Below are 15,339 nucleotides of genomic sequence, written 5' to 3' on the forward strand. Positions count from 1 at the left end.
TGCGAATCAACTGCAGCTCAAGCTAGCTGAAATCTTGACCGTTAAGTGCTGCCTCTATACATATCGTTAACGGTGAATATGTGAACTAACTTATTACCCGCATGCTATAGTGGGAATATAGTGCCGTCGAATTAGTTCACGCGATCGCCGCTATTGTTTTATATAGGGGCAGCACTTGACGGTCAATATCTGATGCAGCAATCTGACTGTCACAACTAAGAAATTATTGCAATTTGTTTAACTATCTTATAGCAATAAAATAAGACACCAAAGCACAATTTATTTACATTTTGATTTAATCTTTATTAATATTAATATTAATATTATATACAGGTTTTTAGGATTAGCACATAAATATGTTAAAATTTAGTTATAAGTATTTATTTACATTGAAGACTGATTCTATATTACACAGATCAGAATATCGTTACAAGCAAATGGATGCTTCGTATTTGTACATATGAATAATGAAATTATTTTGAAAATTCAATAACAATCCATTATTGTCGGTCTTCCTTTAATTACGGGAGATTTTAATTGACATCTGTCGAACACAGAAATCCAGCAAACCTTTATAATATTGATAACAATACCATACACAAACAATATGATTTATACTACACTAACAACTCTATAAGATGTTAGACAGGGCCCCAGGATACAAACTATACCTTACACTCATCTATTATAGAAATCAATTCAAGTGAAAATTCATAACAATAGTAGATCATTAACAGCCCGGTCAGCGGTCCAACCAAACACATTTTGTATCATGGTTTATTCGAAGTTCATGATTGACTGAGCATTTCACTGTTCGAAGATTAAGGGCATGTAACATTTGACCCTAATCAAAGGATACTTATCTAATTATGCTAGTTAAACTGCTATAACAGTTGGATCGTGGAACAGTCACACAGTGATTAGATTATACAGTATTCATATTTTGCAGTGAAGACCCCTTTGAAATGAATTTCAATATTCTTAGTACACGCAAGCCATTATTTAGTTGCATATTCTATAGGATACCTCTACAATCAAAAGGCACTAAATTCATACCCTTTCAATAGATGGCTCTAGTACACAAACAAACAAACATCTATCATTCAGAAATAGCACATATACGGTTTTTGTGGTAAGATTTTAGTAACAGGGCTGGAATGTGGAAGGAAGAAGAATATTTTTGATTAAATGGAACATTATTGCATAAAATGGATACACCTATATATTAGTCAAACACTAGTTTCGATGCAGTTTCACAAAAATGTTTCAACTCAAAGGTTGTTTGAATTGCAGTCCGGACTCCTTGAAATCGTGAATACAGTAAACCACCCCTTACTTGGACATTGCCAACTTGGACTTTCGACTAACTCAGAGAAAAAACAGTACCATCTTTGCAGATCCGAGTTTGCCCGAGTTAGGCAAGGTTTACTGTAATCACGATTAGACCAGAAATTTTATATGAACTTTTTTGTGAAACAGGAACCAGATTCAAAACATGAAATATGTTCATACATCTTAAAAGGTAAATAAATGAATAGGAGTTTTACACTGGTTCGTAGTTACGCTTTGTAAGGCATCATCTCATTTTTATCATTAGTTCAGTTGATTCTTTTAATGTCAAAAGCTACGCGTACTGGTATTAACACATACATTATAAACAGTCAGAATTAGGTACAGACTTTATACCTATAGATATCACAGAATAATCATCTTTAACATTTTTACTTATTTTCACTGTCATGTGCGTCATTAGTATCTGGGTATTATTCTTCAGTTAAGCCACATTTTAAGGGTTTTGTAAAATTCAATGTAAGTATCACTTGATTCAAGTTCAAATAAAGAACAAATTTGCATAATTTAACACAAAGTGTAACCACATTTGAATGATGGTCAGTTCAGTGAAGGGCGATTAGTAAGGAGTGGAATAGTGGAAAAACAATCTCAATACAGAGCACAGTCTAGATAATCACTTCAACAACACACTTTCAGATTACATACATAGAAATATTTCTATCGTAAGAAGTCACATTATAACAAGTTTATAGAGAATCAGTCACAGTAATAACGCAAAAATAATATTAAGTCCGAAAATGTTTCCTTGAGCTTGAATAGTTTATTCAACATTTCAAATAAATTCCATTTTGATTAAATTAGTCATCTTCAGGAGAGTACTAATGGCAATTAGAATACAGTCGAAATGCCAAATAAACTACTAGCTCGAGGAGACATTTTTGGACTATATTATTTCTATGTTATTAATGTGTGATTCTCTATAGATTATCAATGGTTTTTATAACAAGTTTTTTCAACAATAAAGAAGACATAAAAACTTTCATTTTCTCCGAATAAAATAGAGATCGAAGCTGATGACACAATAAACACTCAAATAAACGGATCATCAAGGTTTTAAGGCAGAATCGAACTCTCAATTTGCAGTCATCATCAGATGAATCCAACTTTAGCAAGTAATATATATGTATATATATTACATAGGGGATCATTCATTTATTTCATGTACGAAAAAAATTTGAATTTTTCAACTGTCCTCCCTTAAACCAGTACACAAAATTGGCCATTTTCTATGCACTAAAGTAACCAATTGCACTTAGCTCTAACCCCTTGCACGTAACAAATGAATGACCCCGGCCTAGGTACCTTAAAAACTAGGTTTTTACGTACCACAGAGTATTAGCACCTGTGGTAAATTCGGAGGGACTTAATCATTACTACCGCATGTTCTATCTTGTTCATTTATTTCTGGTCGGCCAATATCAAAGAGCAGACGATTTCATACTCATCTCTGTAAAAACAAATCATAGGATATTAACAGTGGAACCTCGTTCATGCAATGAACTTCAGGAGACCAGAAAATCCGTTCGTTACAACTGATAGTCCATTATATCCAGTATGAAATGAATCAAATTTTCCTACTTGGGATGAAATTCCAAATTAAATTCCATAAATCATTATAACGATGTTCCACGGTAAAAATGCACAAATGTATCTACAGTATAAGTCCTTTATGATGCCACTGCTGGATTTGGCAAATTTGTTCTTGGAAAAATGCTGGTGTTAAAATAAGCAGTGGCATTAAAAAGGATGGCGTCAGACTTTGACTGTACATGCATTAATAGAATTAAAATGTTTCCCTATGAGCAAAATTTGATCAATAAATATAGATATCGGAATGCTGCTAATAGTCACAAACTATTCAGCTGTAGCGAAACTAGAGACATCATTCGTCCTGTTCAATTATTACCGTTGACGCTGGTTCATCTATTTCATCCAAACTGAAAGCTGGATTGTCCGAATAAGACGTTATAACCGCACGCCGATTCACAACCGGGGAATAATCGTCCTCGAGCGATTGAGTATTATCGATATCTACAATCCTTTCATCGTCCTCCGCTAGAATACAAACGGAATTCGAACTATCGCTAGGTTTAATCAACGCTTCGTCCTCCTTGTCGTCGTCCTCGTCGTCGTCGGGTAGCGGTATTAAACTTATAGCACCATGATTTAAATTATCCTGAGTTGTCGATGAATCGTTATCGATAATTAAACACGACGACGACGCCGTACTCTGACCGCTCGTATTACGAGATCGGTAACTATCGGATAAAATACATTCAGAATCGGAACTATCTCCGCTCAAACTACGACTGGCTCGATTAGTCTCTCCTGCTCCGTCTGCTCCGTGCTGCTGTCGATCGTCGCCGGTTTCTTCTTGTTGCGTGTGAATTATAACGTAATTATCGGGTAGTTCTTCCATCTGAGCAGCAGCAGACGTGTCACCGGATTCCTCGTTATCGCAGTGAACTCGTTCATACAACGGATTCACACCTCCGGCTGCGGCTCCTCCGGATCCTCCTCGCTGGAGTCGCGCAGCGCGAATTTGAGCCATCACTTCTTCGAACGGTCGCGACGATCTCATCGCTTCGTGATACGGCGGCGGCGCCGGTATACGCATGAATTCGGCTTGTAATCGAGACATCGGCGTATCGAATCCGCTACCGTTTTCGTGCAGACGTAACGCGAATAGTTTAATGGTACAACCGAGCGCGATAACGAGAACGAGGCCGCAGATTAATGAACCGACTACAGCTGCTAGTATCACACGCACTGACGGCACAGCTTTATAAAATAATAAAACAATAACCCGTTATTCAATGTTGAATTCGTGATTCTAAAAAGAGGACTCTACGTTTGGGGCAAGCGTGGATCAAGCAGGTGTCGCTAGTGTGCATTAGGACACCGACTACTGCGGAGAGGATTCAAAGATTTTCAAATTCTTTGGACCTTGCTATATCTCAATCCTAAATATCAATCTGAGACCCTAAATATCAATCTTAGTTGATCAAGAAACATTATTTGTCTAATTTCTGATTTTTAACTTGGTTGATACGCAGTACAACATCTAGCAGAATAGATGGCGCAGCATGCCATCTTGGGGGGTAACTGGTGCACGCAGAGCCCTCATTCTAGACAAATCATCAATACCTGTACAATTGTGTTCATCACTTCCATCATCGCAGTCATTCGTACCGTCGCACAACCAAGATTCAAATATACATTTCTTGTTCGAGCATAGATAAGTACCATTATGAGGACCGCATATATCAGCACCTGAGAAGAGCAAGTTACAAGTTATCAGTTTCGTATGAAATGCATTAAAATCCAATAGTGAATACATGAAACCTTGCTTAGTACATAATTCCTACCATCAAAACCAAGAGTTGGAAAATGAGAAGGGAAATCAGAAAATGATTTCATTAGAATTATTCCAAAGTCTGAGTCAGGCGAGGTGTACTGCAGACAATCTTGGTGACAGGCTGCAAGACTGTTGAATAGTATCATTGTCTCTGCACAAAGCACGCTTATAATTTCATTACCTCAATTCCAAGACAAAACTGTTCAATGCATATTAATATTAAGACATGACGCATTACCCCGGAAGAGAGTGCGTTTTAAGTTTGCGACCTGAATGGAATTACTTTGCTAAATAAATCATATAATTCTAAGACTTACTGCAATTGATTTCGTCTTTATTATCGAGACAGTATCCGAGACCATTACAACGTTCAGACAGAGCGTAACAACGATTACTATCTGTGCTACACGGGAACGAGTCCGGAGTACCTTTACATCGAGCTTAAAATATACATCACATTATATAACATTAACCATTATGTTTTCAATATTGTATTTACAGTTAGTGACCTAATCATTAGTCGTAAGCTTTACTTTACTTTACTACCAAATCAGTAAACAGGGTCCCTACAAATCGGTCATTCCTGGATATAAGGAGTTTTCAAGGAGTTTTAATGACAGAAATTTCAGAATTTCGAAGAAGCATCATTTTCATATCCCAATTACTCTAGACTTCTCGTGAAGGGGTACTGTTTATCTCGGTAAACCATTACCAGGTAATTAAACAGTTTTATAAACAAATTTTTATCCTTTACACTACCTAAACTCGACTTTTAATTCAGCAACCTTCCGACTTAGGGAAGTTCATGTAAGATTTTAAATCGATGACAAATTTTCTACTTACGACAGTTTTTCTCATCCGATCCGTAACTCTTACAATTCCAAACACCGTCGCATTTCTCGTAACTATCGTAACAGTTTATCTCTCCGTGACATCGCGTCTGATCAGGGAAACATATACCTGAATGATAAAACACATAGTTATCAATTAATTATCAGTTAAGAAGGAATAACAGCATCATAATAAGCAGATCCAGTCTTAGGAATAACGGTTCCAGATTACAGTTTTAAAGGAGAAAATTTCAAATTTCGAGGAAGCGTCTGCATCATTTCATGTCCCAATTACAGTAGACTCTCCCATAAATTGGCACTGTCTTTATTTTTATCCTTAACACTACCTTAACTCGGTACTAATTCAGTAACCGCCTCTTTGAGTAAAGAATCCTACTCCAAGCTGTACTGACTTAGGCATAGTTTGAAAATTGTACAAGATACCGAGGTATAAATGAGTTTTGGGAATTTTGCTCAAATTAAAAACATATTCCTGTTTAGGAGTTTTTAAGGATTTAGTAGTAGGGACCCTGACATACGAGTACTCCAGAATGGATAGACCCAATCGAAATGTGCCTAGAAATGAACTACCATACCGCATCAAAACATCAATGGATGACACAAACCTTTTCGTTGATAAGTGAGGTTGAATCCGTGACCGATGATGCTTCCGAATGGTTGCGGATTATCGCTGTAGAATCTCAACACGAATTCACTGGACGTCGATTCTAGGAATCGCGGTGGATGATTATTCATGTTGTATTTACCGACTCTTTTAGAGTATATCGGTCCGTCGTAGATCGTCAGATAGTCCGTCTCGACTCCGAAATCAAACGTTTTAAATCGCAGTTGAATCCTTACACCAGGTGGCGCATGTATCGACCATACGCAGTTCATATTAGCCGGGTAATACCCCTGAACGAAATGAGGCGTCTGGATAATTCCTAGCAATCCTTCGACGTGTCCTCCACATGAGCGTCGTTCTAGAAATTAGAATTCGAATAAATGTGTAGAACAATGTATGATAAACAGGGATGGATCTAGAAGGCCGAAAGAAAAGGAAGGCCTGATGCGAGGTTCCCCCTCTTTTGAATCTTTGAGGAATAAATTGAAGAACATGCACTTTCCAAGGCGATGAATATCAAAGTTGCATGTTTTAACAATTTCTATCTTGGGTCCAGACTCCCTAAAATCCACCATGAATTGATTCAAAACTTACGACAACCGATTTCATCGACTCTAGACACACAATCGTTGACTCCATCACATTTCTTCACGTTGTAAAAACATGTACTTCGTCCAGTTTTGACTGATATACAACTGAACTGTTCGATGTGACAGTATTCAGTTATCGGTGTCGGTCGGTGAATACCTGTCATATCAAATAAACATTCTTACAATACATTAAATGAATCGGGATATTTGAAATTTGCAACGTGTCACAAGAGGCAAAGGAAAAGTAGAGCACCAAATCAGAAAAGTTTGAACAATTCCGAATATTCGATTTTCCAATAAAAACTATTATGAAGGAATGATGATTCCTTGATAATAGTTCTTAGTTGAAAACCAAAAATTCAGAGTTTATGGTTCGAAAAAAAAATTTCAGTTTTTTCATTAGGGTTAAACACCCAAGTCTGGGTGAATTCATTTAACATGAAGGGAAACTAAGATACAGTCACATACAATAGACTCTTGTCTCAGACTTCCAATTCCCTGTGGCCAGTTGCGCAGTCTTTGTTTAGATTTGAGACAAGTTTAGGATCAGTTTTATGACTCAGACAGCTTTTAGAGTTCTTCGACAGCTGCCTTGATTCTTTTCGTACAGAATAAGGTGAACAATACTTGAACTAACATTGTACGGGAGATTTGTTACTGACCTGCAGAACAACGATGTTCATCACTTCCATCAGAACATTCTCTCATTCCGTTACAACGCCATTTATCATAGATACATTTACCGCTTAAACATTTAAATTCATCACTACGACAAGTATTATTGAAACGAACCGGACCTAAAAAAATTCAGATAGAAAAATTGAGAAAATGAGATACAATGCCTGTAGTCCGTGTCGCGCCTAAAACTTCTTCCAAAGTGCCCTTTTCTCTAGGATTCTCTTCGGAAAGCAGGGGTGGATCTAGGGAAAATTAGAAGTCATTTCTCAGATAGAGCAGCAAAGTTAAAGGCTTCTATTCGGGTTCCTCCCTCAGTTTAAGATATATCTTTAGATATTACAAGGTCGAAAGTTCCGAGAGGATGAATGCTTTTAACAGGTTTTAACGATCGCTTTCCCAAAAGAAAAGGCTGTCACTGGAAAGGAGCTAACTTAAGAAAAAATATGCAAATTCAACATTCATAGGTTCAGAGTTTGAAGTTCTTAGTTTCTATACATACCAGAAATATAATTCAAATTGAATCCTCTTCCTGTACCCTGACCTCCTGTTTGATATGTCACTATCACCGATGAGTTACTCATAAATACAGGCGGCAAAATTTTCATTATATCTTTACAATATCGCCACTGGTTTTTATTCCCATCGGCTAATTCAACATAGCTATCACCACACATCCGACTCTTGCCCATCGGAAAGTCGAGATCATTGAAACTATAATAGCAAAAAACAGCAAATCATGAAAACATTCTTAACGAGATACTTAACGAGAGAAATCCCACAATAACGAAGCCAAGATTGAAAAATCCAAAATCGGAATGATTATATTTGAGGAGGCGACGTTTCGGCTAACAACTGTTAGCCATCATCAGGCGTACTAATGTAGATACTTATAACACCTATCTATATAACATAAAATCCCACACATGAGCTCGCATTATTCAAATTTTCAAAGATATCCCAATAGACATTTTCAGGAATAATGATGTGTGTGACATAATTCTCAACAAAGAGAGTAAAGACAAGTCAGAATATAACATACGAATAAAGGGGTTAGAACCCTTAGCACCTTCTATCTCGAATGTAGGTTGGTTTATAGCTCCAGATGCTGGATGGATTAATTACCTGATAGTTAAAGTAGAACCAGCGGGTACATTAATGCGCCATCGTTTACACGAGTTAGTCCGATAGTCCGGACTTCTGATTTCTCCGCGTATATCGTGTAATTTTACTGTCGGATATTTTAAACACGCTGAAAAATATATTAACGCAATAATTAAAACAGTGGAAACAGATTCTTACAGATCAGAGAATCTAGAATTCCGTGATTTTCCATGAACGTTGACCAAAATCCCCCGCAATAAATCATAAAATATCTTCAATGGGGGCGGTTTCTAATCAAGAGGTTCCTTGTGCCACTCATATCAGCAACAAAAAACACGAGACATCGTAAATTAAACTTCCCCAACTTTTCAAGAAAGGGGTCAGAATTTCATAATTTTTCCTGCAGGAAAAAATAAATCCAGAATTCCCATATCTGTATTAACCTTGAATACTTTAATTGTATAGGCCTATATATGGGTGAATCAATGAAAAAAAACAGACAACTACATACAACGCAGCGCATTATTACTGGATTCCACTGGAGCAATAGTATCTGAAATTAATAAAACATCAGGTAAGAATCAATTCAACGAAGAAGGACAAAAAAACTCAATCAATAATCTCGATAAAAGACAGTAGCCTAGTGTGTGCCACCATCAAAAACTCACCACAGATAAATAAAACAGTCATGAAATGAATGACAAAGTTAACTTTCATTTTCAACCATGACATATTCAACGTCAGCTGTTCACTGCAGTTGGTAAGTCTGAAATTTAAAAAAAAGTCAAAATTTGATTGACTGTCTGGACTTTGAGTGAGAGTCTGACTCTGTCTGTCTCTGTTGAGGAGCCAGGAGGTTTTAATGATGTAAAATGTATTGGTTAACTACACGATGATATAGATTTAGATAAAATACATACACAGATCATGAAAAACAGGTTTTATCGCGACATAGTTTGTTTGATGATTATAATGATAATGTTTTAGGATTTTTTTGTTTTATTTACTTCCTGGTTCACAGCGCCACCTACTACACCATTATAGGTGAACGGATATTATTTCAATAAAGATCGGGAAATGGTTCAGTCTAAATTAATTGGTGATGATTTGAGTAAAATATTTAAAGATTTTTAATAAAAAAATAAATTTTTATGCTAAATTTCGGTAAGAATTAAATTCCATTTACGCGATAATTAAGATATGTGGATTCCAATTCAATTTAAAAAGGGAATTTTTTATATTATAAGAATAGATGTGTTTGAAGTTCTTTACTATGGAAATTTCTTTACACGAATAAAACCTTTCCATCTAATCGTGAATCAAGTAATTAAGGGGTCGCCGATGGCTCGCCGAACCGACGTTAGTTCATGGAAACTCCGCCAGGGGACCGTACGGTGCTGCCACCAACCTTAAATCCAAAAGAGAATTTATTGACATTTCTAATCACTGAAACGCCCCTGTGAATATACGGAAAAAAATCCCATCGATGAAAGATGACAAACCCTTCACGACAGTTGAGGAATACTGGTTCAGCTTTATTAACAAATGAAGAGAATGAAAAACTGTTTAATTTGGTTGGAGCTAGATGCTTGGTTAGTACAAAAACCACCAAACCATTTGATTTAACCAAAAATAAACGATCCAAATTTATCAATCATCTCTCATTCTCTCAATTTACTCATAAATCCAATGTCATATGTTTTGATTCTATTTTAAGGCGTTATCGTCAGCGGTAGTTCAGGTTTATATGTGCGATCCTCCGTCAACGAGACGATGGAATAAACGATGCTGCGGTGTCGCCACCTTCGTTAAAGATAATCCGAAACGATCGTATTACATCAGAGTTTTTAGTCTCGGCGTAAGTTGAAGAAGTTTAACGATGAATTTCTTGGGTATGACTGCAGTTTAGGTGTCCCTAATGGTTATGTACCTAACCTTACCATAACACTATTCTTTAATAACACTAACGCCACCCAGTGGATAGGTGACCCAAACTGCAGTTAGACCATTTCGTGTATTACTTTATTTGAATCGCTATCTGAAGGTTTGTTCTGTATTTCAGGCTGATAATGGCGGTAATAATCTATTGTGGGAACAGGAATTGTACAGTCAGTTTAAATACGTCGTTGCGAGGCCTTATTTTCATACTTTTGATGCTGATGTGAGTATTAGCATACGCACTATGTCTCATATAGATTTAGGTGATAATATTTTCTCGCCCTCAATCCACTGACTAACACTCAGGATCCAGTTCCACAGTTGTGAGTTAAAATTTGACTCGGATTTGAATTCAGTTCCACAGTTGTGAGTTAAGATCTGACTCTAGGTTAACTCATTGAAAATAACTTATTTTAACTTAACTAACCAGAGTCAACTCTAACTCAGAACTGTGGAACTCTGGAACCAGGACATTGGAAGCAGGTTCCCCTCGACCCTGAGCGTCTCTCAGAAATCATTAGCAGCATCAAGCAGAAAATTTATTTTCCCAATACCTTTTATACAGGGTGTGAATTTGGGAAACCTGACCTACAGCGATATATTATCATGGAATGTTGTGGGTGGCCACAGCAATTTATCTAAAACCTACAACATTTTCATATGTCAAATCTGAAATTCATCATAGCAAATTGGTAATTCGTACAAATCACCATCTCTAAATTATGGATAAGCAATTTTCAGGGCTGTACCTAGCATTTGAATTAGGAGGGGAAATCTGAAGAAAAAAAACATTTCTATCAGAAACAATGATATTTGCAAACAGAGCACTTTCCAAAATTGCCCCTACCCCTACCCCTACCCCTGCTAGGTGCAGCCCTGTTTTTATCATTCAACCACTTAATATACTTACCTTTTAACTGCTACAGGCAATAAATTGATAGTTTATCATTACTTAAGGGCCGACAACACCTACAATGATTAGGCTAAGTACTATGTGTCATCCTCCCCCTGGCAGGGATCTCAACCTGATGGCATTGTTGGACTCAGCCACGGCACAAAACCCTGCCACACTAGACCGGGTGCGTGCTCTGGTACATGCGTGTTAGCTATAGATAAAACTGGTATTGCCTCTTTAACAAATGTAACAAATGACTGACAGATCATGATCAGATCATCTATAGCCATTATGACAAACATAACAATGTATGTAATAAACCCACGGCATTTCACTGGAGTCAGTAAGGAAGGATACAAACCAGCAGCAATAGTTTTATTACCTGCTGCCAATGCCGCCTCTGCTGTTGTTAAATTCGAGGCATGCAATAAAAATACTTTGCCACTACTAGGATTAGAATTCACCCACTAGAGCCCAGTGACTGACAGCCGTTGAGAATCACTATTTCAGTTCATTTCGGGTAATTTGCTTCTTTATAACGATGGTTTATATGTGATGATATTGTAAATGTTTTTAAGGATTGTGCTGCTGGATTGAATTTCGCCGAAGAGTCCGAGGCGTCCGCGTTCAGAGATGTCGTCATTTCAAAACTGAAAGAAAGAGAAAAACGAAAAGAAGGTAAAGTAAATGAATTCTGAGGTAGTCACAGCGATAATGGGTTGGAGTGGAAAATTTTCCAGAAATTTAAGGCAATTGGCTGCATTATAAACAGTGTCCGGGATACAAGATAAACCTAAGCAATCATGGCTCTGTGGCAAATGCAGTCCGGGGTATGTGATAATCTAGACAGTCGGGTCCCATCCAGGACGTGGGAGATACCGCAATCAGCTCGATCACAAGCTTGCGGTCCACTAACCGTGAAATGATCATCTATCTGGTTTATATTCATAGAGCGAAGACGCACTCACGGTGCAGCGCCTCCTGCTAGTAATAACAATCTACAAGCTCAACCAGTCACTAAACTATCCGGTTCTACGCAGAGTCTACCGTCGTACGAGTCGGACACTTTGAAACGCAAGAAAGATAAAGATAATAAGAAGAAGAAGACTCGACTGACGAAAGAGGATATCAGTAATCCTACTGATTTCAGGTATTCATCAACATTCTACAAACTCTAACTCGGTTCATCCTTTAAAATATAACATTACTGAAGTCATCTCTATTTTTGGAGTCCCAAATTGTATTATTTCCAATTCAATATCATTTTGGACTTAAGTCATCAACATAATGATTGTCCCATATATGACGACTAAACTCAATACCTCATCTGATAAGTCGTCTCATTACTAAAGTCATTTCTACTTTTTTAGCCTCAATTCTATTTACTAAGTGTAAGTCATCAACATAATGATTGTCCCATATATGACGACTAAACTCTCTGATAAGTCATTGCATTACCTAAGTCATCTCTACTTTTTTAGCCCCAATTCTATTTACAAAGTGTAAGTCATCAACATAATGATTGTTCGCAATATGAATGACTTATTCGAGTTTAACTGTTACATCAGCTTTGTATCATCAGTATTTGCTGGAAGTCCTGATTTCTTTGATCAAATATCCTTTCTTATTTTCCCAGGCATGTAAGTCACGTAGGATGGGACCCAGAAAAAGGCTATGACGTAAGTTATTGCTATTTGCGGTTTTTCCAATCACTTCACTAAAAAATTTTCGAAAAAATTAAATCTCGTTCTCGTTTAATTCGACAGACGAACAACATGGATCCGAGTTTGAAGAATTTATTCGATAAGATCGGCGTTTCCGAATCGCAGCTTAAAGATAAAGAAACGTCGAAATTTATTTATGATTTCATCGAGTCGCAAGGAGGTTTAGAAGCAGTTAAAGCGGAAGTGGATAGAGCTCCTCCTCCGCGTCAACGGTCGGCTCAAAGATCACCTTCATCTGCCGGTAAATATTACAAGTGTCAATTGGGGGCAGCACCGTATAATCATGAAGGCAATGAATGCGATTAGGATGGGAAAAATATAATCAGAAGAAATCAGAAAAAAACATTTTGTTTTTGTGGGCGTTGATTTTGAGTTAGAATTGCCATGTCAGAATGTTTCTGTAAAATGTTGTAATGTGTGCTTTCTATTCATTTTACAGTTGCTCCACCACCGCCTGGTCGAGGACACGTACCCCCGCCACCCCCATCGCGTGGACCCTCCTCGGGACCTCCTCCCCCTCCTCCGACTCGTTCGGTAGGTCCTCCGCCTCCGACACGGAGCGCTAAACATTCGAGGCCGCCTCCGCCACCTACTGCTTCCCCTGCCTTCCACAGACAGCCCGCTGCTAACGTACCCCCGCCACCCCCTCCACCACCGATATCAGCGGGTGCACCACCCCCTCCCCCACCACCACCACCCCCTCCATCGGGAGGAGGTATGCCACCCCCACCACCACCCCTTACCGGTGTACCATCAGCTGTAGCTAATCCGACTAACGGACGTTCGAATCTGTTGAGCGCAATACAACAAGGAGCTAAATTAAAACACGTAGATGAAGAGGATAAATCTGCTGGAGGAGCTGAAGGAGGACGTGACATGTTACTGAGACAAATACAGGAGGGCAGAAAACTGAAACATGTAAGAATCAAACAACGTACGAATCAAAGTAATCTACGTAAAAAACAACGCTCATAATTGTTTACCCTTTAGGTCAAACCGGAAGACAATCCCGAACCAGCTGCGATGCCGTCTGGAGTTGGTATCGCAGGTGCTCTGCAAGATGCGCTGAATAAAAGATTTCGACAAAGGGATTCAGGTGCGTTTTGATCTCTTCACTCTCTCCTCCTTCTCTCCCTCCTCGCTGTGTAATTGAATGTTCGTTAATTATAGATGGCAGTGATGAAGATGACGATGATTTTGATGATGAAGATTGGGATTAATCGACGACATTCCACTTAAATATGGCAGTAGTCAAACCGGCTTCATTCAGAGCAATCGGGACCAACATAATCCGGTTCATTAGAAATTCAAGTCTAAAAGTCATAATTTACACTTACCTATATCTATGTAAAGGTGGATAGTATCAATCTGGACCAACATCAGACCACCTGTTCATTAGATATTCAAGTCAAACATCATAACTTACATACACCTATATCTATGTAAAGGTGGATAGTATCGCGGATCAAACAGAATTGACTGTACTAGAAAATACGATGGAGCCTCGTTACGACGAAAATGATTTTGGGACGTCAAAAGTAATAGTTTGTCAAATTCAGTACAAAATGATTAAAATTTCATATTTGTGACGAAATTCTGTGTTTGTAATAACAGATAAATTATAATATCCGAGATCGATGTAATGAGGTTCCACTTGCATCATGATTTACCTAAGACCAATAGTTTTAGCAGCTTTTGGTTGTGATATTATTGCAGAAACATTAGGAATAGAATTGAACTTGTATTACATGGTGTTATACGCATTCACAACTGAGGAAGTTAGATTGTATTTAGTGAAGTATATTTTACTGATATGTTCATTTAGATTGTTAATAATTCGTATGAGTAAAACTAATTATTAAATGTACATAACTAGTAAATAATTGGGAAGAGGAATTTCATTCATTTTAAGAAAGCATAAGTTTTGTTTAAAATGCTGCTTGCTTGTACCAGCTAGATATATATGTATACATATATTCATAATATAATATTCAAATCTTAAATTATCTGATAAACTGATTAAAATTCAGTGCAAATTGTTGATAAATATATATATTACTAATGCGTTAACAATTCATGTTTTGTGGTGTTTTTTTGTTCGGGATTTGGAGAAATCTTCTTGTTGCTCGCTGTAGATCAGGAATATTGTGATAGGATACAGCGTAGATGGTCTCACTTTGCGCGGACCCTGATATACTTTAGAATTGTTATCGATTTCCTCGATAAACTTGAAAGACTACTACGATA

At 37.5% G+C, this 15,339-nt stretch overlaps 2 protein-coding genes across 3 annotated transcripts; one reads left to right on the top strand and one right to left on the bottom strand.

The window, feature by feature from the left end:
- Window positions 1-336: 336 nt before the first annotated feature.
- LOC141901167 (low-density lipoprotein receptor-related protein 3-like) lies at window positions 337-9,505 on the bottom strand. Of its 2 annotated transcripts, XM_074788273.1 has the most exons (13): window positions 9,456-9,505; window positions 9,204-9,301; window positions 9,047-9,088; window positions 8,557-8,683; window positions 7,934-8,145; window positions 7,419-7,553; window positions 6,761-6,913; window positions 6,168-6,524; window positions 5,555-5,671; window positions 5,029-5,151; window positions 4,501-4,626; window positions 3,260-4,134; window positions 337-2,800 (listed from the first exon to the last, which is right to left on the bottom strand). In XM_074788273.1, exons 2-13 carry the CDS (start codon window positions 9,265-9,267, stop codon window positions 2,795-2,797), a joined length of 2,337 nt encoding a protein of 778 aa, XP_074644374.1. In that variant the 5' UTR covers window positions 9,268-9,301; window positions 9,456-9,505; the 3' UTR covers window positions 337-2,794. The 2 variants fall into 2 exon arrangements, with proteins under 2 accessions (XP_074644374.1, XP_074644373.1); XM_074788272.1 differs by having other exon boundaries at window positions 337-4,134.
- Window positions 9,506-9,859: 354 nt separating this feature from the next.
- On the top strand, window positions 9,860-15,097 carry LOC141901168 (actin nucleation-promoting factor WASL-like). The gene is made up of 10 exons (XM_074788274.1): window positions 9,860-10,127; window positions 10,253-10,393; window positions 10,598-10,696; window positions 11,947-12,046; window positions 12,320-12,518; window positions 13,005-13,047; window positions 13,135-13,333; window positions 13,532-14,010; window positions 14,083-14,188; window positions 14,263-15,097. The coding sequence occupies exons 1-10, from the start codon at window positions 10,029-10,031 to the stop codon at window positions 14,310-14,312; spliced, it is 1,515 nt and encodes a 504-aa protein (XP_074644375.1). The 5' UTR covers window positions 9,860-10,028; the 3' UTR covers window positions 14,313-15,097.
- Window positions 15,098-15,339: the final 242 nt, after the last annotated feature.

This window comes from Tubulanus polymorphus, chromosome 3 (assembly GCF_964204645.1).
Source record: "Tubulanus polymorphus chromosome 3, tnTubPoly1.2, whole genome shotgun sequence".
Lineage (NCBI taxonomy): Eukaryota > Metazoa > Nemertea > Palaeonemertea > Tubulaniformes > Tubulanidae > Tubulanus > Tubulanus polymorphus.

Excerpts from the sequence above, each read along its gene's own strand:
- LOC141901167 (XM_074788272.1), bottom strand. The coding sequence starts at position 9,267 with ATGTCATGGTTGAAAATGAAAGTTAACTTTGTCATTCATTTCATGACT. Across the intron at positions 8,146-8,556 it reads GGTTCTACTTTAACTATCAG|TTTCAATGATCTCGACTTTC; the intron begins GTAATTAATCCA and ends TTGCTATTATAG. Across the intron at positions 5,672-6,167 it reads CCTCACTTATCAACGAAAAG|GTATATGTTTCCCTGATCAG; the intron begins GTTTGTGTCATC and ends TTTATCATTCAG.
- LOC141901168 (XM_074788274.1), top strand. The coding sequence starts at position 10,029 with ATGACAAACCCTTCACGACAGTTGAGGAATACTGGTTCAGCTTTATTA. Across the intron at positions 10,697-11,946 it reads TTCATACTTTTGATGCTGAT|GATTGTGCTGCTGGATTGAA; the intron begins GTGAGTATTAGC and ends AATGTTTTTAAG. Across the intron at positions 12,519-13,004 it reads AGTAATCCTACTGATTTCAG|GCATGTAAGTCACGTAGGAT; the intron begins GTATTCATCAAC and ends TTATTTTCCCAG.